The 26,781-nt window shown below is 40.5% G+C and overlaps 1 protein-coding gene across 4 annotated transcripts in view; it reads right to left on the reverse strand.

Annotated features, from left to right (window-relative positions):
- Nucleotides 1–26,781, reverse strand: part of RAD51B (RAD51 paralog B) — a 764,513-nt gene that overhangs the window by 242,068 nt on the left and 495,664 nt on the right. For all 4 annotated transcript variants that reach the window (XM_076003923.1, XM_076003922.1, XM_076003920.1 and 1 more), the window contains exon 9: nucleotides 9,109–9,212. In XM_076003923.1, the coding sequence (XP_075860038.1) occupies nucleotides 9,109–9,212 (104 nt within the window). The remainder of the gene's footprint in view (nucleotides 1–9,108; nucleotides 9,213–26,781) is intronic.

Raw genomic sequence — 26,781 nt, forward strand, 5'->3', positions numbered from 1 at the left:
TATAATTCAGTAAGCTTTGCAGGTAAACTAAATGACATTCTAGATCCAGTCATCCTTGGGTAAAGTCAGAGAGAAAGATTATGAGGCCCACTCATTGCAAGCTAAAAGAAACATCACTAAGTTAAGGCTTCATTTTCCAGCCCCTCATTTTATTCCTAGATTTAAAAAAAATTAAAACCACCACCACCAACCACCACCTTACATCTCAGAGAACACAGTATAGCAAGAAGAACTTGGGCTCTGGAATTATACAAACTTGATTTCAAATCTTGATACTACCACTGAATATAAGTTATTTATCTTATTAGCCAAATTTCTCTGTTTGTAAAAATGGAAATGATAAGATCCATGCAGAAGGGTTGGTGTGGAGATTAATGGAAATAAAGCACCAACAGGCAAACATGATGCCTGCAACCTCATAGGTACTCAGTAAAGGCTAACTCCCTTCCACCAGCAGAAGATCAAATGAGCTTTAATTAGCATTGCCTGGAGCAGTGGAACCAAGTAAGGATGCCCTCCACTATTAACTATGGGACCCTGAGATGGCAGGAAATAGATCTCCTCACAGCACAGGCTAGCACCTGCCTCTGGCCTCTCTTCCTCCTTCTGTCCCGCTCTGCCTTTTCAAAATACAGATGCAGGAATCAAAAATGTCATAACCGCAAACCTTCTTCCATGTTCAGAAGACCAGACAAACAAAAGACCAGAAAACTGGTTCTCTCCTGGCTCGCTGCTAGCCTTTGAAGATGGGCAACAGGAAGCTCAGGATTTAAGGGTGGCTCTCTGTGAGCACAAATGACCATCTGTAGGAGAGGGGCAGCACAGCCAGCCCTGTTGCAGGATGTTGTCTATAAGGAAAGTGAATAGGGAAGTTTATGCTAATTGTGAAGTTCAACTTGGAAAAAGTTGCCTTTTTATGTGTCTGGGCTCAAGAATTTTAAAAGTAGACTTTTGTAATTCATTGCAATGTGGGGGGAGACGGTGCTTTTTAAAAATTTTTTTGCAGAGTTCTGTAGAATCCTTTTATGAACCACTGGAAAGTCACAGGAGATATAAAATCACATCACCTGCAAACCCAATAATTTGACTGAGTTTGGGGACTTTCTTTGTTTACATTTTCTACTAAAAGTCACCAGATTAAGGTGAAAAAAACAACAAATTCGGAATTGGGAGAATTCTCTTCTGTTTCTGCTACTAATCCTGTGACAATGAATAAATCATTTAATCTCAATTGCTTACCCCATCTATAAAATTAAGGTGTTAGAACACAGCTGGATTGAGGACCACCCAAGTGACAATCACCAGAAGTGCCTGCTAAAAACTGCAGCTCCTGGGCTTGGCCTCACCCTGAGTCCAGCACTGCTGGTGGAGCCTGGGGTCTGCACAGTTCATAAATGCCTGGGATTCTTAAGCTTTCTGTAGTTGAGACTCACTGGACAAGATGATCTCTAGACTGTATCTCAGGTGGGACACTGTCATATACTAAATGATTTTGTTCTAGTGAAAGTGCTGATTCATTTGTCAATCAGTTCATAGTTTATACAGATATCGAGGCCTTCTTTCCCTTTTGCTTTCCCTAACAAACAATCTCGTCCCATTTTCCTTTCACTCACAGCTAACCAACCAAGGCTTAAATACAACATCCTGTCCAACCTTCATTCTCAAGTGAGCCAAATAAATTGCAATGTCCTTGACTCTCAGGTCAGTGCCTCGTCCAAGAGATCTTGTAGCGGTTTCCGATGTTGTTTCCCAACTGAAAACATTTTTCTTTCCCTGCCAGACAACAGGGTCTTCAATTTGGTTCCAAAGCCCAATGTCTCTTCTACTTCCTGCAACAGTTCGTATTTCTCTAGAAATCTCTCACCCAGGTATTTGGCCTAGTTTGTTCAGCAAGTTAGAGTTGGGAGGGTCACTGCATAAGGGGATTTTGTACCAGACAGTGTATAAAAATAAAACTAGTTAGAGTTGGAGAAGAACGACAGAAGTATAAATGCTGGTGAAATGAGTGACTCATCAGAGGATAAATCACCTACATGCTCTGTGAATGGACTAGTCACTTAGCCGTTGGTGGTTCGAGCCCATGATCCTCCAAGAGAGAAATAAAGACATGTACTAAATCTGCCATAAAAATAAATGTATTCAGTTTAAATACATTAATAAATGTATTCTTTATTCACTGATGTATCCTTTCTACTTTTTGTTGTTAAAGTATCTTTTCCTTTTTGAAATGGTGGTAACAATTAATTTTACAACTCTACTAGATTAAAAATGATGTTTAAAGTCCTATGGTAGTTTCCTCACCCTTGCCTGGTTTTTATTTTTATTTGAACACTTATCGGCCCCATGTAGCTCAAAATCTTCCTCTCAGCAAAGACACATGGTCTATCATGGTCAAAGCACCGGACAGAGGAACCCCGTCACAAACATGGGAGCAATTGTATTTCTAATTGGCAATTTCCAATGGAACCTCTTTAAGAGACAGTTCTCTCTACCTGAAGTCATTTAGAAATAGTGATTTCTTGGGTAGACTGGCTTTCTTCAAAGGAAGCCCCAGGGAGTTTGTTTGTTTGTAGGTGGTAAGAAAGATATTGATATTCTTAACTTAAATGTGGTGATAGAAACAGGAAGTATCTACTTGGGTATCTGTGTTGCTTTATCTCAGATGGAACCTGTCCTTATGTTCTGTGAGTACCAACTCACTATATTCATTGCTGTTACTTCACACTTTCAAGTAAGATATCCTTAGATTTTAATATATTTGCCTGGTGACTTGAAAAAAAAGATCCTTTTAAAGTCACCATTGTGGATTCCCCTTTTATCCATTTTCCCAATCTGTTCAATACCTGTTATAGCAATTCTGTTGGAAGAATATAGTCAGGGGCTTAGACTTCACACTTGAGCAGCTCTGGAAAGGGAGAGGACATTTATACCCAAAGCAATGTGTTTGGCTGGGATTCTGTGTTCCCTTTGCTATTTCTGCAGATATTTATGCTTTAAAAATAATTTTCCCCCACCCCTGCAGTACAGCCAAACTTCTCCTCTGGCTGGATCCAGTGTCTGTCTGTCTGTCTGTCTCTGTCTCTGTCTCTCTTTCTTTCTCTCTCTCTCTCTCTCTCTCTCTCTCTCTCTCTCTCTCTCTCTCTCTCTCTCTCTCTCTCTCTCTCTCTCTCTCACACACACACACACACACACACACACACACACACAGTCCTTGCCTAAAAACAGCAGACAAGCTGAAGTAGAAAACAAGAGTGTCGCGCCCGCCTCGCCAGCAAGGAAGACGCGGCAACTGGAGTTCTTCTGACAGTGCTTTAATGGGGTTCCCTTTAGACTTACATGATGCGGAAGACCCAGCCCAGCAGCGCGCAGGCTGCTATATACCCTAGAAGCACAACCCCTAAGCTGGGATAGGCCGCTCAGCTGTCGAGCCACCAAAGCATTAGTCCATAGCAGGACCCTTCGTTTGCATGCTCGCGCCACAGGGCAACCGACAATTGCGCGTGTGCTGAACTTGTTTGCTGCTCTAGGCAAAGCCGGAAACAGGCGCCAACTTGTAATGGCGTTGACACCGCGCCCCACACAAGAGAACAAGCACATGAATTGGAACCATTCTACCAAGGGAGAGGCACTCATTTTTGAGTTAGGGCAACTAAGCCTGAGTCCCTCTTTGGAGGAACTAGGACTTAGGTAAAACATCACCTTCAGTGTCTTTCTTTGGGTGAATATGGACTTAGGCCTGACATTCTGCCCCAAATCTACCCTTCTGCTTATCTGGGAAAGGAAATTTATCATCCTTTCTTTAGTTATTCAGTCCTTCATTAAGTCCTTCCAACCACAGAGAGGAGTTAAGACTTGTGGACGATGGCAACATAGACTTCTTACCTTCTCCCCAAAGTCCTCATGCAGCCTATTCCCTGAAAGCAGCTGCAGGATCCCTCCCTTGCTCAGCCTAGTTCTGTGTTTAGGGCTCTGACTTGCTAACACAAAGGAATTCCCATAAGAATCCCTGGGGAAGTCTGCCTCCTACTTTTCCACAGTCCCCAACAGGCTGATTCTGCAAAAAAGCATTCCTACATTCAGTATTCTTATAGTATTTCTATATAGGCATCTGCTTGTAATTGTCAAGGTTTGATGCTAACCTTTTCAACTGACAATTACTAATACTTTAAATAGAATGATTAAACTATAAAACTCACTTCCTATGGGGAAGAGTGATTCTAAATAAACAGTATGTCCTTCATCCTCAAGACTGGATTCACACATAGATGAATCTCTCTTCTTTCTTTCTTCCTTCTTTCTTTCTTTCTTTCTTTCTTTCTTTCTTTCTTTCTTTCTTTCTTTCTTTCTTTCTTTCTTTCTTTCTTTCTTTCTTTCTTTCCTCTCTCTCTCTCTCTCTCTCTCTCTCTCTCTCTCTCTCCCTCTCTCCCTCTCTCCCTCTCTCCCTCTCTCCCTCTCTTTAAAAATGAATGTATCAACTGCATAAGTGTCAAGCATTGTCCTTGCCTCTGAAGGTACACAGATAAATTCAGTCACAGACCTCAAGGGCTCATGATTCAGGGCTCAAAAGTACAAGAATAGAGACAAGTGCTAAGTACAAATGTGGGCCAGAGGGAAGAGGGACAGAGTCTTCTCGGTGTCAGGGAAGCCTTCACAGTGATGATGTTGAGTCTTTGAAAATATAAGATGGACACTGGGAGAAGAATTATATCACCAGAAAGGAAACACCAAATACTTAAAACAACCTGAGACTTTCAGAAAAGCCTATGGATTCAAGTGAGGATCGGGAGCTGGAGTAACATTAGTGGTCCTGTCAACAATTGACTAGGCACTTTAGGCTCACCCTTCAAGTGTTCTGTAACTTCAGGGTGCCTTCTAAATAAAGATGAAAATATTATTATAAAGGCCATTTAAATAAACCTCCCATATGAAAAAGTCGCCTTTTTCTAATTTGTTAAAATAAGAGAATCATAATATTTATTTCATCAAGGGGGTGTGAGACTGAGTCAGGATTAATTTGCTTCATTACTCCTTCTAGGGCACTTGAAAACTTATATAATCCCATCTGTGGTTTATAGGAACAGCCTTTATGAGGATTTGATGAGAAATAGTATGATTGTGAATGTTTCCTTGGGTTTTCATCCTTCTTTCAAGCATAACCAGCCTCACTCAAGCTTTTCCAGCCCTTGCTACAAAGCACTTGGTTACCTCAAGAGTTTCCCAAGTGAAAGCCTCAGCCAGTCCGCCCTGCATGCCACTGCCTCACTCATCTCATCGCTCCAGAACCTTCCTTAGCTGTAGGGCTCTCCATGTCCTCTACTGACTTAATTCACAGTGCTCTTACAGTCCTGTTTACATGTTTATCTGATTCCCCAAGCAGGCTGTGAACCACTGCAGAGGGTATCAACCATTTCTTACTTATCTTTGAATCTCTAGCATCCAGTTAGCACAGTTAACTAGCAGAGAAGAGATGATTAAATAAAGGTTTGTCAAATTAATGAGTGCCCAAACCCTTTGCTCTTGTTCCAAGGCAAAACTCAGCCTGCGCCCTCTGACGACAAGGACCGCCCTCCTGCTCTTCCTCTGCTGCCGCTCGCCCGACCCCAGCACCTCCCCTTTCTGACTGACCAAATTGTATCTATTATTTAAGGCAGGGGTTCTCAACCTTGGCTGCACACTAGAATCACCTGGAGGAACTTTACAAATAAAATAAACACTGATGCCCAGCCCCATGGGCAGAGATTTTGATTTGACTGGTCAGGGAGGGGCCCTGGCATTGGTATTATATAAACGCCTTGTGATGAGCCAAAGTGCAGCCAGGTTTGAGAAGCATTGATTTTAAGGTGGTCCTCAAATCCCACCTCTTCCTGAAAAGACTTAGTATGCTGCTGTCGATTCTACCTTCCTTTGGATTCAGAGTGGTTACTGTTTTAACCACTCTTTAGATAATTAATCAAACACTGCCTTGGGATAGTACTTCAGTTTTAGTTTGTTCTTTAACTCCTGCACTGCATTTTGATTACCCATGAGCGAGTGTGTGAGTGTGTGTGTGTGTGTGTGTGTGTGTATATATATATATATATATATATATATATATATATATATGGTCTTCCATGCTAGACCAGAGGACCCCAGGGGCAGAAACTGTGTCTTCTACTTCTTTGTATCCTCATGCCATGCACAGGGTAGACCAAAATATATTTTTGATGATTTAAAACAACAATAACAACAAAACCTAGTAGAGGCCATTTTAATTCTGCTCTAAGGACATATCTTTGGTAAGAATAAAAATGTTGCAGAAAGGGTGGGGTAGGATTGAAGCAGAGTTGGAAAGGAATAAATAAAAGTCAAATGGAAAAAAGCTAAATTAGTCCAAAAGAAAATGTTTCCCAGCTTCTTAAGAGAGTTTTTGCAAACATTGAAGCAGAATAAACAAGAGAATTAACTTGGCTTGTGCCCTGATAAGGAGATTTCTTTCTTGGTTATATAATTTTACAAAGTTTCCAGGGTGTAAAGAAAATAATCAGGCAGGGAGGACGCCTTCCCTCGGACTACACAATTCAGCTCTTGGGTTAATCAGCTCGAAGATCTGCGCAGCTTGACCTAACCCCCTTCCAGGCCTGTGATCTCAGGCTAAGCCTCACATTCAAGAGCCCTGGTGTAGAGCTCAATGTCATAGAAACAGGATAAAACATAATCCTCATCCCATAACCTTGATCCCTTGGTGTAGTGGCCTCTGCTTATATATTGGGAGAAAAAAAAAAACACACCCAAATAAACCAATACAAAAAAATTATACCTAGTATCTTCTCCAAGTGGATGGTGTCCTGGAGGTCTGACTACCCTAGAATGATCCAGGTATGTTCTCCTACTAAGTAATGTTGTAAGAAAGTATTATTTAGTGCAATTACTTTAAAGGCTAGGGTTAAAGTATTCTTTTGTGCATGTATCCCAGAAAAAGCTTATCTTCACATGGCTTTTATAGTTTGTCATGAAATAAGATCACAGGAAAGACTCAGTGAATCACTAAGTACATCCTCTGCTAAGGCAAGATAAGGTCATTAGATAGAGACATATTTGCTATATCGAACTTTATCCTCATTATTAGGCTGCAAATTTAACAACTGGTCTCAAAAGGCATGCCTGTTTCTACAGATCAATTAAATGTATGTTCTTTGCCTGGATTGGCCATTTTAACACTGGTTATATTTTACATTAATTTCTAATTATTGTTTGAAAACATGATTCAAAGGCATTTAAGTCTGCTTCTGATTGATTAGTAATGATAATATCAAGTTGTTCTCTGTAAATTAAGATAACACTACTGACACATCTAATAGGATATGAGTTGATAGACTATCACTGATCTATCCACACTTTGCTCCTGGTTCTTCTTGTGACCAGTGGCCTGCCTTTGACCTTACCAGCCAAGAGCCATCAACATCTTCCAGTCACCAAAGAGACATAAAATAATATTAATAGCATCTGTCCTACCAGCTGCTTCCTGTTGACATTGGTTAATTTATTAAAACAAAAGGAAAATTAAAATGTAGCTCTCAATTCTTTATTTACCATACATTCTAACTGGAATTTGTAAAACTAGAATCTGGGAGCCTTGATTCCATGCTACCATATATAACAGACCAAATCACAAAACCAGTGTGTTATGGTAAGAATGCTATCTAAAATCAAAAACAGAGATAACTACAAGTTTTCAAGGAGTAGGTCAAGGATCCATGGAAATGAATGACTCAACACTGATTCACAAGGAATTTTGCTGCCTCAAACAGAGTTTAGGCAGGAGTGTTTGATAATCCTTAATGATCCAAAAGCTAAAACAAGGTTTATTTAACATGATTTACTACCTAGAGTAAAAACTGAAGGTTATTACGTTCTCCAGAAATAATTTTGAATATGTTCCACCAAAAAGAGAAGTAATGGATACTTGAATCATCAGGGAAAAGGTACCACTGAGGTAATGAACCCACCAGGGCCTGAATACTCAAGATTGTTTCCCTGAATGGAAACCAGCAGCCTTATCTTCTCAGGAGATGGCTGACCTGATCACTAAGCAAACCTAGAAGAATCCTATGGTCTGTAACCAACGGTATGCAGAAAGTTATGTCCGGAATATGCAATAATAGCTCATGTCGTTTTTGATGATTCCTGCCTACTCGAAAAAGAACCAGTTTACTTAATGCAGGTAAAAGCAACAACACCCTTCCTACCATCTCCTCCAGAAAGGATGACTAGTGCAATATTTCATGCCTTTTTAATTGCCTGAATTTGATATATTAATATGTTTAGCATGATGGGCAAATACGGGTTCTGAATTCTGTCCTATACAAAAAATCAGAACAATCACTTCATCCTCTTGCTCCTGCTTGCAAGTGATTGAATCTGTTTACAGAATAGGAAAAAGTTGATGTTAGACATCAGGGAAAAAATAAAATTTCCTGATTATGAAACATTTTTCCAAAGGGGTCAGACAGTGGTGTCTCTTTCTTTATAGTGGGGAAAGAAGATTTAAAAAGGAATAGAAAGATCACCTTTCTGGATAGAAGTAGGGAGACTCTCACTTGAGGCCAGGATAAAAGCCATAAATAGCAAGCTCTGAGAAAGTCATCATTCTTTTGAAGGTCTCTCTAGCATCATTCACTACTTTAAACTACAGGCTTGTGCATTAATGTAAAAGTACCCAGTAACTGTGGAATAGTTTATTTGCTTGGCAGGATATATCTAGCCTAAGGTTTTTCAAAGCATACATACCCCAAGAAAAAGCACCATCACTATTCAATTTATATACAAATTATCTAGTCCTCAAAAAATATCATCTAGTGAAATCATCATTTAGAGATGGAGAATTGGAGATTCTTAGAGGTGTGGTCTTTAGCCATTTATGAATATTGGGAGAATGCTAACTCTATGAGATCTATTCTTATATTTTTTTCCTATGTGTGATTTATCTCTCCACTGTGTTGGAGCAAGCAGGGATCTTGGTTTCTTTATGCCCACCTTGCCAGTGCTGGCCAAGGACCGACAATGTGGCCAATACTTTCAGAAGTTGCTAAGATTGCTGAACTTCACAGAGAATACTGCCAAAACACTCACCTGTCTTCTCTCTGAATCCAAGTACTGGAGAATCAACCGGGTGTTCACACTGTGACTCCAGGTGTTTCCTAGTGCAGCTGTCACACAACTGGATCCAGAAGTGCCTGAAATGAAACAGGGAAAAATCATGTTTATGGATGCCCTTTCTTATGATGCCATTTTACATCAAGTCCACTCATTACTCATTGCTCACAGAGTACTTGGAGGCTCAGTTCATTACCATGGAAGGTGATGAATTAGAGAAGTAGAGGGATTAAGGAGTATGAGACTAAAAATATAAAAACCAGCATGGGTTTCCTTCAGCCTCAGTGAAAGTGACCACCACTGGACTAAACAATAACAGAGGTATATATCAACAAGAGGTTGCACTGCAAGGCAGCTTGGAGCCATTGTTAATAATGAATCAAGCCACTCAATATCCATAATGCTACTCTGCAGAATAAAAGCTGGTTATGAAATAGTCTCAGTTTAATAGAGTTAGATAGTTTTAGTTTGATAAGAGTCTTAACTCAATTTTCCTTATCAATATAGAAGTGGTAGCATATACATATAAAATTCCTTTGCTCTCTCAGTCCTGTATACACACACCCAGAAGAGGAATCTGGAAGATATCAACGTTTCATATCTAATCTGTTTTAGACATCCTTATTCCAAGAGAAGCATTCCTTTACCTGCTAAGACTTTCCTATAAGAGGAGGATCTGAAGTAAAACTTTATCTGAGCTCCTAGTCAACTCCAAGTTGCTCTTCAGCTACTATCTTACATCTCCAAGCTTTACTGATCTCTCTTGACAGCACTAGGAGAAAACCATTCTGTTCCCACCCTCTTCTTAGAGGCAAGCTTCCAAGTCCCGCCACGTAGAAGGCAGCTCCCATTACCATATCTAGCACGTTCTGAAGCTCAAAAATCCTGTGCCCACTTTGGCTATGAGCCATGGCCGGAATCCTAGCCTTAGGGGGAAAAGTTGGATATTTAGACTGCAGAAATCATCTCTTTTCACTGAGAAGACTAAGTACAGAAAGGCTGAATTCCACCGAATTAGCTAAAACAGAATGAGGCCTTGAGTTTCTCGTTTGTTATGTCCTCACTGCATCATCTGATTTGTACCCCTCAGTGTGGAGTAGGAATTGGTCCTCTTTTCCAGGCCAGACACATTTCAGCATGTTCTACCAACAGCACATGGCCTTAAGCTCCTTGGCCCAGATGCTACAATAGATAAATGTAGTTAAGGCTTCTTAGCGGGAGGTGATTTGATTGACAATGTCTAACTGGGAGTGCCACTGGCATCTAGAGGGTAGAGGCTGGTGACATTGCTAAACATCCTATAATACATGGGATAGCACCCCACAACAAAGAATTATGCAGCCAAAATCTAATAGTGCTGAGGTTGGGAACCCTGTGTTAGGAAACACCAACCATATATATATTTCCTGGTTCAAGCAAGTACAGGAATAAATTAGATAGAAATCAATAACTGAGGTTTCAACAAGCCTGAGGATTTCAGACTGAAGGAGAACTTAGCATAGGGAAGAATAAAACTTGGGGTGACCTTGGTTCATCTTGCATGCAATTCAAAACATGCATAAATTCATGTGAAAACAAATAATCTACATTGTTCTGATCTGATCATATCATTCCCCTACTTAAAATCCTTCAGTGTCTATGCCTGACATAAAATACTAACTCCTAAATAATGCATTCTGGGCCTTTGGACCTCCCTCTGGCCTCATCACTCTCGGCTCTCTTGCTGGTCTCCCATGATGGTCTCCCATGACTTCCTGACTTCTCTGTCCTCATCCTCCTTGACCTCTTGTCAGCAGCTGACGAAGCTTCCTCTTCCTTGGCATCCAATCTATTGGCTTCTTCTACTTCTCCTTTTACCATGTTGATTACTCCTTTCCCTTCACTGCCTTTGTTCTCTCTCTCTCTTCTTAGTTGTGGGTGGACCTCAGGGAGTGGGGCATGACCACATTTTTTCCTGTCTCTTATCAGGTGCTTTCAATGGCTAGGAAAGTAATGTACATTAATAAAGAGATCAGGTGTTTGCATATTAATATGCATAAATTCTTTACTACCACAAAGAGAAATAGTTTCTTCCATTTTTCTTGAAATTCACAATCTTTTCAGTCTACCTTTCATTTTCTCCTTTTTGATAGAGGCATGTTGACAGAGAAATATTTTCTGCTATAAGAAAACCAGTACTGCAAGGGCAACAGCAACTATATTTTCATTTTTAGAAACAGCTTTATTGAGACAATGCACATACCACACAATCCACCCATTTAAAGTGTACAGTTTAACAGTTTTTACTCTTAAGGTTATTAAATATGAAATGTCCAATTTCCTTAAGTATAAAGTTTGACAGTTGATATCTCTCACATTTCACTTTGATACTTGTTTTATTTTTATTGTGAAGGTACATCCTCAGTCTTTCAAATGCATGGTTTGGCTTCTGATTATTTTTCAAAAAATTTTTAGGGCAATTTTTATGAAACCATGGATAGATAAATCAAAACTTCATGTTATTTTCAAATATGAGTTCCATCATGGAACCAATGCAGCTCAGCTCGAAATATCAATGAAGTGTTTGGGAAGGATGTGGCTAATGAACACACAGTATGTTGATGGGATGAGAAGTTTTGTTCTGGTGATTTTAATAATGAAAATGAGCCATGTGGGTAACCCAAGACCAAGGTGGATAATGATGACCTGAGAGCTATAGTGGAAGCAAATCCATCTCAACCTGCATGTAAATTAGCAGCAAAGTTTGATGTTACTATTCCAACAATATTGGACCATTTGAAACAAATCGGCAAGGTAAAGAGGCTAGATAGATGGGTTCTGCATTAATTAAATAGGCATCAGAAAAGAAATCATCTCAAAGCTTGCCCTTCTTTGCTGGCATGACATAAAGGCGAACCATCTCTACACCATATTGTCATGTGTGATGAAAACTGGGTTCTTTTTGAAAATTGCAAGTGTTCAGCACAATGGTTTTATAAAGATGAAGTGTGAAACATAGTCCAAAATCAAATATTCATCCCAAAAAGCTAATGATGTCTGGTGGTCCAGCACTGGTATTATCCACTACAGCTTCATGAAAACTGTCAATTGATTAGGGCGGATGTCTACTGCGACCAATTGGATGAAATGATGAAGTGGCTTGCAATTAAGCGGCTGAGATTGGTCAACAGAGACAGGCCAATCCTCTAGTAAGATGACGCTTGACCACATGTCCCATAAACAACACTGCTCAAACTATAGAGACTGGACTTGGAAACTCTCTGTCATCCACCATATTCACAGACCTTGCACCAACTGACTACCACTTTCTTCCAGACTTTGAACCACTTCTTGCAAGGAAAAATATTAAATTCTCAACAAGTTGTGGAAAATGCCTTTCATGATTTCATTGCCACTCACTCTCCAGGCTTAAACTGTTGGCATAAACAAGCTACTGTTAAGATAGCAAAACTGTGTTGCTAGTTTAGGCATATACTTTGACTAATTGTACTGCTTCTTGTTTGAGATATAATAAACTACACTTTTGATCTGAAATCGGACACTTCATATTTAATGACCTAACATCTTCACAGAGCTGTTCAACCATGACCACAATCAATGTTAGAACACTTCGTCACCCTGAAAAGAAACCCATACCCATTGGTCATCAGCCCCCAACACCCCATTCCCTGCCTGCCCTGAGCTCTAGGCAACCATTCATTTACTTATTATCTCTTTAGATTTAGCAACTGACTTTTAATCTTAAAGCCCCAGGAGATGATGGGAGGTAGTGGGGGCTGTGGTGAAATCTAGAATTCATCTAGGATCTCAAGGAGGCAGCTTCTTTGCAGCTCTAGCTTGCTGTTGTCACATGGCAATGCAAATTCATAGTCATATCTTTTGATTTTTAAAAGAAAAGACAGAAATCAATATTTTAAGTACAACCTCCTGATTTTAAAATGTTGGCTTAATTTTTACCTTTTTAAATTTTTAAAAGCATACAAATATGCCTCATTCCCATCAAACGTGCAATGTCAGCTCCACATGGCATAGCCTCACTGTTGACGAGGATGACACCCCCATGCGGATGGTTTCTACACCTTTGTCTCAATCTCTGACTTGTCTCAGCACCTGTCCACCATTTTCCACCATAAGAACTGTAAGCTTGACATCATGAATTTTGGTACCATAAATTCAATATCTTCAAATTAAGCTCTTATTTTCCCACATAAATTCACTGCTCCTTTTTTGTTCCTTCTTTTGGACTTCCAGTTAATCTGTTTTGAAACCTCAGCTCCATTTTTAAATTTCTCCTCCTTTCATGCTCCTTATTTCCAATAAATTGTGAGGTCTTACTGATTTAATGGTAAAATCCCACTTATGTCCATTCCCTACCCTCCATTCCTCTTACCCCACCCTTAGGCCCACATTAGCTTTCACCTGGGGGCAACTGCTTTAGTTGTTTAAGGCTGTTCTCCATGCTGCTGTCAGTTTCTCCCTACTAAAGCCCATCCTCTATTTTGCTGCCTCATTAACCAGCTCCAAGCACACAACTATGCACTCCACTGCCACTTACAAGCAGCATGCTCAAACACTTTCAATGGCTCCCAAGTGCCTTCAGAGAATTCTAAATTCCTAACATTGGCATTCACAGACCTTCTACCCTGTGCCCCACCTGCCCCACACTTCTTCTCTCCACTCCATTTCACATACCTTTGCTTCAATTTAATTACTTCTCTGTGTCTCCTCCTCATCTGGAACTCCTCTATGCCCATTGCCCCAAATCTACCCTGCCTTCAATGCCACTTCCTACAGGCCAACTTCTCTAATCGTCACAGAAATAAGTCTTCTTCCTCTAAACTTCCATAATACTTTTACTTTCTTACATTACTGCCATTTTCTATCCTGTGGCATATTACTTATGTGCTTTTCTTATCACCCTTAATATATGCACTTAATATACGCACTGCATAGCAATGTTCAGGTCAACACCACACTGCATATATGTCAGTGGCCCCTGACATTATAATGGTTCTGAAAAATTCCTGTTACCTCGTGATATCACAGCCATGGTAATATCATAGCATAACCCATTACTCACATGTTTGTGGTGATGCCGGTGTCAACAAACCTACTACACTGCAGTCATATAAAAGTATAGTATAATCATGTATACTACATAATACTTGAGAATGATAATAGACAGCTATGTTACTAGCTTATGTATTTACTATACTATACTTTTAATCATTATTTTAGAATATACTTGTTCTAGTTATTAAAAAATAGTTAACCATAAAACAGCCTCATGTAGGTCCTTCAGGAGGTATTTCAGAAGAAGGCATTGTTATCACACAAGATGACAGGTCCGTGCATGATAATGTCCCTAATGACCTTCTAGTGGGACAAGATATAGAGGTGGAAGACAGTGACATTGATGATCCTGACCCTGTGTAGGCCTAGGCTAATGTGTGTTTGTGTCTTAGTTTTTAACAAAAAGTTTAAAAAGTTAAAAAAATATATAGGGGAAAAAAGCTTACAGAATAAGGATATAAAGAAAAAAAGTTTTGTGTAGCTGGGTGATGTTTATGTTTTACGCTGTGTTATTACAAAAGAATCAAAAAGTCAAAAAAATTAAAACATTTACAAAGTAAACAAGCTATAGTAAGCTAAGGTTAATTTATTATTGAAGAAATAAAAATATTCTTTGTAAATTTAGTGTAGCTTAAGAGAACAGTGTTTATAAAATCTACAGTAGCATACAGTAATGTCCTAAGGCCTTCACATTCACTCACAGACTCACCCAGAGAAACTTCCAGTCCTGTAAGCTCCATCGCTGGTTAAGTGCTCTATTCATATGTACCATTTTTCATCTTTTATATATTTGAAAATGTTTAGATATACAAGCACCATGTGTTACAGTTACCTACAGTATTCAGGACAGTAACATGCTGTACAGGTTTGTAGCCTAAGAGCAACAGACTATACCATATAGCCTTCATAGGTGTGTAGCAGGCTATACCGTGTAGGTTTGTGTAAGTATACTCTTTGTTTATACAATGACAAAATTGCTTAAGATGCATTTCTCAGAACATATCCGTTAAGCCGTGCATACTGTATAAGAAGGCTGACAGAGTCCATGTCTGATTTATGCAAGCATGCCTGAATCACTTAATACAAGGTCTGAGACAGAGAGGATGCTTATAAATACTAATTAAATGACTAATTAATAAGTTATCTCCACTAACATTTGAAGTATGTCATATACTTGTTTTAGCAGATTTACATTCTTAATTCTACCTTGGTTTAGCTAAAGTTAATAGGTTTACATTTTTCAAGTAAACTCTAGAAGCTAGTTGCTTAGATGCCTGCTAAGTGATAGGATGAAGTGAAGCTGATCTTTAAAGTTTGCTAATAAAAAGTTACAAGTGAATAATTAGGAGTTGCTAATTAGTTAAGTGTGTGTGTGTGTGTGTGTGTGTGTGTGTGTGTGTGTGTGTGTGTTAAACTGTAGGAGTTTCTCAGGTCCAAAAGAAGACACAGGATGTCTTCAGAGGTCAGAGCCACATTTGGGCCGGTAGTGACTATTTAAAGAACTTCATGTTGCTAAACCAATGAAAACAGTATAAAAAAGTACCCATATGTTTCGCTGTTTTCTAGACAGGTAAACTCAAATCCTAAAAAGGGCCACGAGGGCAAAAGCCCACAGAAAAGTTTCCAATGGAAACCTTAAATGAGTAAGCTTGAGGAGATATATTTTCAAGAGTGCTTACAAACATTAACCTACCACAAAAGTAACAACAGCAAGGTCTTGAAGGTTAACGATAATAAAAGAAAATATTTTAAAGGTACTATACGAGTATGCTAGGCACTATGTGAGCCTTTTATAAAGGGATGGCTTATGTCTTCTTTGAGCTTCATCTCTTAGTTACATCTTTTTTGATCCTCACAACAACGCTACAAAGTAGGTAATATTATCGTCCTTACTGACAGACTGAGGTTGTGACTAATTAAGTCCTTCTCCCAAGGTCACATGGCTGGCTAAGAAGACAACCAGGCCAACCACTACTCCAATGTCTTAACCACTACTCCAATTAGCCTTCTCTGAGTTTACCATGTCTCTCAAGTCAAATAACCTGCTATTCTGCCAGCCCACAAGGGCCCTTAGGAAAAGCCTGAGAGCCCAACGGCTCATCTTTGGGAGGTGTGCTGTGAGGGCCTTGTTGCTTATCTGAACTCCGTAAGTCACTCAGGCTCCACACTCAGCTTCCTCTGTTCTGATGTATGGCGATAACCCTGGGCAAGGGGTTTCCAGAAAGACAGCACATACCCTGCCTCGGCAAGTGATTTAACCTCGTTCAACTGGCCCAGCAGCTGGATTCATGCAAATCAGGTGGCCTCCAACTGACCCTCTCTGGTAGGAGGCTTAAAAATCTGGTCAGGATTGGAAAGTTATTTCACTCAATAGGGCCTCAAATACAGAAAAACAATTGAAGGGTGATTACAGAGGTAGGATCACTTGAGAGAGGGAGGTGGGTAAGTTATCAGTTATTATAAATTTGTAACCTTATTTTCAACTAGAAAACTTACTGGTTTCTTAAGTCTTTTGACTTTCAAGCATTCCTATGAGAGAGCTGGCATAAATGAACATTAGTGCTGTTTATGGGAAACTTAAGGTAAGAGGAATCTGCTTACTGGCTTTTCAGAAAAGGTGATTTCCTGCCCAATGACCTAATTGGTCAGGAAATAGATAAGTGAATTTTATCTATGCTCATTTGAAATAGAAGTACTAAAAACTGGGGCACTCTCTGCTTCTCTCTCCTTTTTGATGATTGTGATATTTAGACCTGCCAAGGCAGTATGACTTCATTGTCTGGATTCTGGTTAATTACAATATAAATAAAAATCAAATAAATGAACTGGGCTTTGAAAATATTTTCAGTTTTGAGGATTTTTCATTGTTACAGGTTTGAGCTTGCAGATGTTTCTGGTAAGCTACATAGAGCAAATCTAATTTATTCACACTGAAGTCAGGGCTCTCTATAAAAGACTGTGGGAACATTCATTCCCCACTCTCTCAGAGACTCTTTTAGGTAAGTCAAAGCATGTTCTCTTTCTGTGATTGCTAACCCATCTGTAAAATGTGAATAATAATTCTTGCCTCCAGGCAACCAAAAGTTCTTGGTGACCCTTAGATGAAGGCACTTGATGTGTATAAATGACAGGAACATTGATGATCAAACACTGAAGATGAAATTCTAGGGAAAAAAGTTTAATCAGTATCTTCTACATTTTTTATTCTGTTAATAATGAGGCAAGATAGTAAAGCTTAGTTATGAAATAGTTAAAACAACAGGATTTGGATTCTGAAATATCTTTCATGACTACTATCTTTTGGATCCAATTCCCTACTCATCTGGAGTAGGAGTTGGTTATGAAGACAAATTTCTGACAGGCAAGGAACTCTCTCCCTGCTCTGTACACATGAGGTGTAGCCCTCATGCAATCAGACTGGAGGAGGATAACCAGGTTGCTATGTAGCCTTGATTTCCAAAAAGGTAATGGGCTTCTGGTACCAACCTGTGTCAGTATTTAGAAGGGGCCTCTTGGGGAGCCTTTAATGAGAAAGCTCCTTCTCTGAAAACATTTCAATTTATGACTCCCGTGCTAAGCATTTCTGGGAGGTCAAACAGAATCTCTAGTGCATAACAGAAAAATGTTTGCCCTGTAGCAAAAGGGTCGACTTTAAAAGAACAGACTTTTCCATGTAAAAAAAAAAAATGAGTTTAAAAAAAAAAAAAAAAAAACCCAACGCAATGACTCCCAGAATAGGAACAGAGAGGAAGTAAAAGTTCATGGCCTTGGAGGACTGGATATTCTGGATATTTGGTCCCTCCTCTCCCTTCAGATGAAAGGCAACTTACTGAGACTAGAAAGAGGAAATTTGAAAAAAGGAATAAAAATTCCTGTAAATGTTTTCAGGACTGAAATAAATCCAGGGAAGCAGATGGTATGTTGCCATTGGAACTGACTTTAGGTAAGTTTCTTATCTCTTGTTCTCACGTCCTGAAGCATGTTCTGTGTAATGCATGACAGGGCATGGTCAGCTGCAGCTGGGAGGTAGGAACCTGAAGGTCTATTTCTGACTCAGCTGTGGACTTTTAATGAGACCCGGTGGGAGGAAGAGAGTCGTGTAACAAAGAACATCAGAGTAGGCCTTGGAAATGACTAGTTACATCACCTAAGCCTCAGTTTCCTCATCCATGACAAGAAGAGGTTGTTCCAAATGATTTCAAAGGTTCCTGCTTGTACTAAAAAACTTTGAGTCTACCATATTTTGATGGCAAGAAATTAGTTCCTCATTCAGAACCTCACTTTTTCCAGGAAGTTTGAGAATGCTCTATTCCACGTGCTGTCTTTGAATTGCTGTGACCTACCTAGCACCCATTTACGCCCGAAGAGAGTACAGACATGTGGTCTTTTTCCTGATAGCAGATTTCTCTCCAGACTAAAGATTTTCTTAGTCTATCCTACTTACTAAAACTTCATGCTTCAGCATGTTTTTTAAATTGGATTATCCATTTGAACTGGAGAAATGACTGAGAATCTTGGTTACCCCCAACAGAAAGATGAAGTAGGGAAATAATTTAGATCTGTTTTTCCCTAAATTTCCCAGAGTAGTTTAAGTGACCTCTCTTGCTGGATCATCAGCTCTTGTTCTATACAATGCAGAAAGAATTTCAGCAACCAAAGGTGAAGAGGATGAATGGATTATAAAAGAGGGAGATTGCCTAGAATAGGCTATTTTTACATTAAGGATTCAAGATCACCTACAAGCTCTGTGAGGCCACAAGGCAAAGATATCAAATAAAAGAGATTGAGACAGGCTCAGACATCTATCCTCCAGCAAAAGTAATTTCCTTGGGGGTTTATGGTTTACTAACTGAACCTGTGAACCAGCTGTATTTAGTGTGCACTCTACTACCTTGGTCTCTAAAATTGACAATGGTCTATAGGTCAAGTTCCAACGGAAGTGATATTTCTGACCTAGCTCTATAAATAGAGCACTGGAAAAAACCTATCAGCTGCCATGGCCCAGAGACCACACGCTATGTATTAAGTAAGTAACCACAGTATCTGTGCTATCATTTTAGAAGAAAAAAAATCTTTTGTTATTTATAATCTTTTTTATCTTTGAGATTCTCAAAACACTTTAAAACTATTAGTCTTCTTTCAGATTTACAAATAAAGATCTGAAGCATAAAACCATGTACTAACTGCCTCCATACCGATACCATCTGCCCACTGAGGAAATCATCTGGTCTGGTAAAGAATAAGGCTGCTTCACTTTCGTAAAGCAGAAAATTTCATTACCAATGTCTCTTGGCTAGAGGTATAAGGGGTGGATGAGACTCCACTTGTACAACACACCTAGGCCAATCCAAATCAAAGTAAAATACATTACTGAGGAAGGTAAGAAATGCAAAGCAGAAGACAGGAAAAGGTGGGGCAATCAGAACCTCTGGAATGCAAGAGGTGTGAGATGGATTTATCCTCCACAGCAGAAGGTGGGGCAGAAGCAGGGGTGAGCTAATTACTAGGCTAGAGACTGTTGTGCACTAGCACAAATCACTCAAACAGCTCCATTGGCTTTTGTATGGAGAGAAAATACTTCAAGTTTCCCAATACTTCAAGTGTTAGAGTGATCATGTAAGTTATCGTCAAACCAGGACACTTTTAAAAATGAAATGAGGCCATGTTAATAATAATTATATTGGGATAACAGAGATAAATTGGGATGTGCTGGACAAACCAAGATGTATGGTCACCCTATAGAAAGACCATGTAGGAACTGTCCGGAATCAGGGTGCTCACTTTATAAGAAAAGGGTCAGTCTAGAAACCAGCCAATCTGTCAACCAAACAGTTCTGTAGGGGATACTTCATAGGGTTCTTCTGGTGTTCGCAATGACAATCATCAGGGTCCTCAAAGATAGCTAGGAAAACAACAGTAGGCTTAAGAAGAACTGCACCAGAGTGAATAGAAAGAAGCAATCTCCTCCCACCAGCTTAGTTCCCAACCTTCTCCAGGTCATATCCCTTGAACCTTTTCTCCAATAACACAACTTTCCTCTTGCTACCTTCTATTTAAGAGGGAAAATATCCTAAATGGTGACCTGTAGCTAAGTCTTTTGAATTTTTGGAAAGAACTTTTTAATTAAAAATAAATTCACTTATCATAGAAAACACATACCTCCCTTTAGTAAATACTAGCAAAATAAAACAAATAAAACAAAACCCCAACCATTTAAAGAAATCTGTAGCTTTTTCTTTTTTTTTTGAAATTAAGTTTCATTCAAGATAAGCCAGGGAGATGCTTACATGAAATGATGTTGTTTTTTGCCCCCCACAATGTTCTCTGTCCGCTTGCTGTGAATTCCTCAGGTCACACCAATCAGCTGACCTGGTAGGAGTTTGGCTTTCCTGCTCCCATTGTAGAATCTGAGGCAGCAGAAGGATGCGAGAGTTGGATTCTAGTAAGCTTTGTGTATCATACATGGTCATCATCTCATTTTTTTTTTTTTTTTTTTTTTTTTTTTGAGACAGAGTCTCACTTTGTTGTCCAGGCTAGAGTGAGTGCCGTGGCGTCAGCCTAGCTCACAGCAACCTCAAACTCCTGGGCTCGAGTGATCCTTCTGCCTCAGCCTCCCGAGTAGCTGGGACTACAGGCATGTGCCACTATGCCCGGCTAATTTTTTATATATATATATCAGTTGGCCAATTAATTTCTTTCTGTTTATAGTAGAGATGGGGTCTCGCTCTTGCTTAGGCTGGTTTTGAACTCCTGACCTTGAGCAATCCGCCCGCCTCGGCCTCCCAAGAGCTAGGATTACAGGCGTGAGCCACAGCGCCCGGCCATCATCTCATTTTTTGACCACTTGATAATTGTTTCAGGCAACACTGGTTGAGGCAGAAGGAATACAGCTGCTTATTCTGATCTCAGATTGGGTATAACCCCAACTGCTAGAAAAAAACCACCCCAGAAGTGTACAGTCAGCAAGCTGCCTTTGGAGAGAACTGTGAAGGGTAAAATCCTTTATAAGTCACTATTCCTGGAGAGATTTGAAATATAGTAAAGTAATGTGGTAGCTTTATATATCGAAGGAAGTAGCTTGGAGAATGAGAAAGCCAAGTGACAACCCACTTGACTGAAGAGCTAGGGGACACACTAACGGTTCTGTGGTTTGCCTTTGGAAATCAGCTTACAGGGCAAACCCAGGACTGGGAAAAGGTCCTTTCCTAAGGCCTTAGTCGACGCAGCCTGGGTAAGCCTGCTCTTGCTTCAGGCCCACACTGCATCCCTGGCTCTTTGCAAACAGTAAGGACAGAAGAGGAAATGAAATGCTATTGTTTATCAGGAAATATGTTCTTGAAGAAAAATATTCCTGTGAAAACACCAGTGGCTTAAAAAACCATTAATGCAAAAAGACATTTCAACTAAATGCAATGTCTAATCCTGGACTGCATCCTGGAAAAAATTTGCCATAGAGTACATTACTGGGACACCTGGCAAAGTTTGAATATTGCCAGTATATTAGATAATAGTATTGTATCAATACTAATTTCCTGGGTGAGATCATTGTATTGTGGTTATGTAAGAGAAGTTCTTGTTCTTAGCAGATAAATACTTAAGTATTTGGGGATGAAAGGTCATGGTATCTATAACTTATTCTCAAATGGTTCAGCAAAAAGAATAATAAAAAAATCAACAATATTATAAAAATAAATTGGTCACAAAAGTATGCCAGAGAGATAAAACAAATGTAGCAAAATGTTAACAATCTAGGTAAAGGGTATCTAGGGAGTTCATTGTACTTTTCCTGGAACTTTTCTGTAGGTTTGAGCTCTCCCCTACCCCGCACACACACAAAAAATTACTATGAAAATATAGCTCAGCCCTGTCCTGAAAGATTGCTTGGGTCAGTGATACCAAATCAGGACACAGTATTGGCTCTCTGAAGAAATTACTAGGGCATTGTCTTTTATGTTTTCTGTGCATCAGAATCATCTGCTTTTAAAAATGCAGAATCCTAGGCCCCATCCCAAACCTAATGAATCAGAATTTCTGGAGGTGTTGCCCAGGAGTCTGCATTTTCAAAAAGCTCTCCCAGTTGACCCTTATATACACCAACATTGGAAAAAAACATATATTAGGCATTCTCTGTTTTGCTTGCAATTGTAGACTCCTTAGGCCCTAGGGACAGTCAGTGTACTGTAATGGATGCATTCGCATTAGAAAGTCTCCACCTAGTATCTTGTGATGTGGCTCTATATCTTTTCATCTTGGAAGACATCATTCTGGAGAATGCCCTTTGGCCCAGTTTTTAAGACTGACTTAATCCCCCACCCTACTTCCCAAGAGGAATAGGGTAGAGAGATGTAAATGCTCTTTAGAACTGCCAAAATTCATCTGCTTGGAGTGTTAGAGGAGCCACCCAAAACACTAGTTCAGAAAGGCTTGGTGCATAGGAGGGCCAGCCGACAGCCTGTGCATGAAACAAGCCAAGGATGGTGCTGGGCGGATCCTCGCTCAGGGAACCTCATTAAGGTCCCTCCTCAGTCATGCTTCTTGACCTGCATTTCTTCAAGACACCAAACATGGCTCAGCTTTCAGGGTTCAAGATCTCCTTTGTTTCCTTAGTGAGAACAGGAACAGAGCACAAGCACCGGTGCAGAAGACAGAAGCCCTGAGGTGCTTTGAAAACTCCAGCATGCATAAGCGCATTTGATGCACTCAATTTAGTGTTTCCTCTGACCCCTCATGGGTACAATCTTTATTCCAATTTCATAGCCAGAGAAGTGACTTGACCACTGAAACCCACCTAATTAGAGGCAGAGCTAGGCCCAGAGCCCAGGCCTTCTACAATTTCTGCCATCCTGCCATCTCTGCTGCTTCCCTGTGGCATTAGAGAGTGCATCATCATCGACAAAGCTTTTAATTATCACTTTGCACAGAGTGTGAAGATTTACTGTTATGCTTTCCTCCCTCCCCATCTCCATTGGCCTCTTTCGGAAGGAGAAGGATCCTGATAGGAATCAGCACAGATCATGGGTGTGGGCGGGAATGGAATGCTGGCCTCCAGTGTGTCTGCTGCCCCTGCAGCCTCTGAGATGGGGGTAGGGGGAAGAAGGAGAATGTTAAATAGTTTGGTGGAGGCAATCCCAGCATCCTGGGCTGCCTGAGTTTTAGGTAACAGCCAAAGGGTTTTCCTTTTCCCACTCTGGTGAATTCACTCTGGCTGCTGAGGTCCTGCAGTACAACTTGCGTTTCCTCAACCATCTGGGCTTCCTGAGTCAAGGCGAGAAGCTGCTGCACTTCTCCTTTTTGGGACATGCTCACATGAGGTATGTCCCTAGGGCCACTACACCAACATAAGGCTCACAACAAATTGGGGCTACAGGAGGGAAGGAAACTCCATTTGTGACAGGAATTCACAGCTCACAAGTTTCAAGGTCCAAACAATGTACAGATTGCCAGCGTGTGGTGGTCCTAAGCAATGGGGATAACCTTGTTTTAACTTCCTCAAGTATCCCTTCTCACGAGAGTCCCAGTCCCAGAGGGGGACAGTCAAGTACTTTCAGGCAGCCGCCTCATGGCAGGAAAGGGAACTGAGGAACAAAATGTGCTGACACCAGCAGGGTTATTTTAATTGAGGGGAACTGGTTTGGGTGGCAGTAGGCAGTCAGTACACATCTGCAAAATATGAATTCTTAAGCAAAGCAATTTCCTTCTTCCTCGAAGGCCAACGTTTATGCAGAAATGGGACAGCACTATGGGTTTACTGAAAATGACCAGCATCAGCAAAGTGATCAAGACCACCAACTTCGTGTAATGTGTCCCACGTCTCAGATGTCAGTTGATATAAGATACTCCAGTAAAGAATTATGAGGTAACATTTTGGGGTAATTAGCGTGTTTTAAGAGCTAGGCTAAACACCTCAAATACATTATCTCTATGAGGGAGGTACCATTATCATACCAATTTTCTAGGGAAGGAAGCTGAGCTATAAAGAAAGTGATTTGCCCAAGGCCACCTGGCAAGTGACAGAGCCAGGATTTGAACCCTGTTTTTTGACTTGTTATTTTTCCTTTCATTGTTTCTTTAAGCCATTTAGAAAGTATTACAACAGTGACCATTTGTCCCCCTCTCTGGGAGGGAGAACTCATGGAATTCCCACCCCTTCCATTTTCTGGACACCCCATTCATTTCTTTTTCCTCATTAAGTTGTAATATTCAGTTTGTTATTCAGAGTCATCTGTGCCTTTCTAGAAAACCATATTTTAATAATGTTCTCTCCCTATTGTTGGAAAACTCTTAGTCATATGATAGGTTTCTAGAAATTGATACCAAAGAAAAATAAATCTCCAGATTTTGTCCAACTAAAAATATGTAAAATAACCCCATTGCCAAAATCATGACTGGCTTTCCTACGGATTATAATCTCCACATCTGGTTCATCTTCTTTGCCAGAAGTGTACAATCGTATGTCCTTTTATATCTTTGGATGTTTCTATATTTTATGACATTTCTAAGTAGAATTGCTACGTTAATCATCATTACAACCCTACTGATAATTACATTATTTCTTTTATCAGTGTTAATTCTACAATGAAAAAATAAAGCAGCAGGAGGGAAATGTGAGAGTAAGAAAGCCCTGCAGAAAGCCTGTTAGCCCATTTTTTCATCTGTAATGTGGCTGTGGGATGGGAAGAGGGACAATAACCATAGCTAACATTTACAAGCATCTACCGTGTGCCAGAACCGGTTCTAAGTGCTTTACATAATAACAAATCTCTTAATCATCTCAACAACAATATGAAGTAGATACTGTTAGTGCCCCCATTTTATAGGTGACAAAACTTTACCTACATCTGTACAGCTAGTGAGAGGCAGAGACAGGATTCAAACTCTGGCAGTCTGGCTCCAGGACCTGTGCTCTGGCCTCACAATGCTGACAGGCAGCCAGGGCTGGGAGTCCTCGTTCTGAATGCTTCCCGCGTCAGCAGCTGAGTCAGACCCTCACAGTGGATTAGTATAACATCCTTACCCCAGGATGGCCTATAAAGTTTTCATGACCTTACCACAGACTCATCTTGTTTATGAAACAAAGTCATGGCACAAAGAATCAGATGTTAAGAATTTTTTGAGGTAAAAGGTTCTATTATCATCTCCCTAAGGAAAGTGGTGTGCCCAGGGTTCACACCTGGCCACTGGTCAGTATGGGGACAGACACCTCTTCGTGTCCACTCCTTGAGCCAGGATTACTGCTTCACCTAGTAGGCACCACGACTCCTTGCCGGAATCCAGGCACCTCTCTAGTTGTATTAATACGTGGCTGTGTTCAAGGTGAAAGGGACCACTGTACCAGCTTCACAGCAGTCTAGACTCTAAATTAGAAAAAGCACAACAACAGTGTAGCAACAACAACAAAATAATAATAAAATAAATGGTGGAAAGATCGCAAGGGCATAAAAATTTCCTTAAACTGATCATTAAGGGAAGGAATGGGAGGGTCCCCTCTTTAAAGAAGCAAGTGCCTGCCAGCAGGAACCTAAAACTCATTATTATTCTGTATTTTCTTTTTTCACAACTGAAAAGTTTTTCTATCCTCCCTCTCCTTCTCTATCAAAAGAATACCCCCAAGACAATCGCAGACTTTAAAAGTAGCAAGCCTTCACTTCAAAAAAAATGTAAAAATAAAAACTCTAAATAAAATCCATAGTGGTTGTGAAACAGCTTTGAATGGAGGAAGGGCAAGTTTTATCTTAAGAGAGGCTAATTTCATAGGATTGGGAAAAGAGAGAGGTGAGAGGTAAAAAGGGTGGGAACACAGAGGAAGGGGAGGCGGGAGAGGAGGGGATCAAGGAGGAAGAATCGCTGGCTTTAAAAAGCAACATTGTCCAGAGAGGTGAAAGGGAACAGATGGCCGTGGAGAATGTGGCCCTCAAAGCCCCGAAGAAAGGGGCGATGCTGACAGATCTTGCTGTTTCCCATTGACGCCTGAATGTTCTGGTGTGGGGAGCCGAGGCCAGTGCAGGGGACAGACCTCTGTTCCCAGCAGCTCGCTGGGGCACTGGCGCTGAGCCTCACTGAGAAAAAGAGCAGGCGGGGGTGGGGGGGAGAGGCAGCTGTGGCCACAGAGGGGAAGGACAGTGGGCAGCAATGGGGATGTGCGGGCGTCCACAGCCTTCTCTTCTGGCTGGCCTGGGAAGGTCAGCTCAGTGCTGGTCTTTGCCCTGGCAGAGGTGAAGGAAAGGACAGGAGCCAGGGCCCAAAGTCTCAGCATCCTCGCCCGAAACCCCACCAAGGGAGGCATGTCTGGGATAAAATAAACACCTTGGGACAGGGAAATGAAGAAAATATTACAAATGTTTTTAGAGGATTGAGACCTTCAAACTACAATAAACAAGAAATCTGGGTCTTTGAAAAAGGTCAGAGAATTCTGCCAAGTAAATCTTATATTATGTCATGGATTCTCAGGGCAGAGAAGTGATTTGCTGAGGAAAACACAAAAATAAGTTGGTGGCAGACTCAGGAAGGAATCCAAGAGGCGGTCTCAAGAGGTCTGAGTCAGTCCCCAAAGAGATGCAAGATTCAAAGGGGGCTTGC

This window comes from Microcebus murinus, chromosome 6 (assembly GCF_040939455.1).
Source record: "Microcebus murinus isolate Inina chromosome 6, M.murinus_Inina_mat1.0, whole genome shotgun sequence".
NCBI classification, from domain to species: Eukaryota; Metazoa; Chordata; class Mammalia; order Primates; family Cheirogaleidae; genus Microcebus; species Microcebus murinus.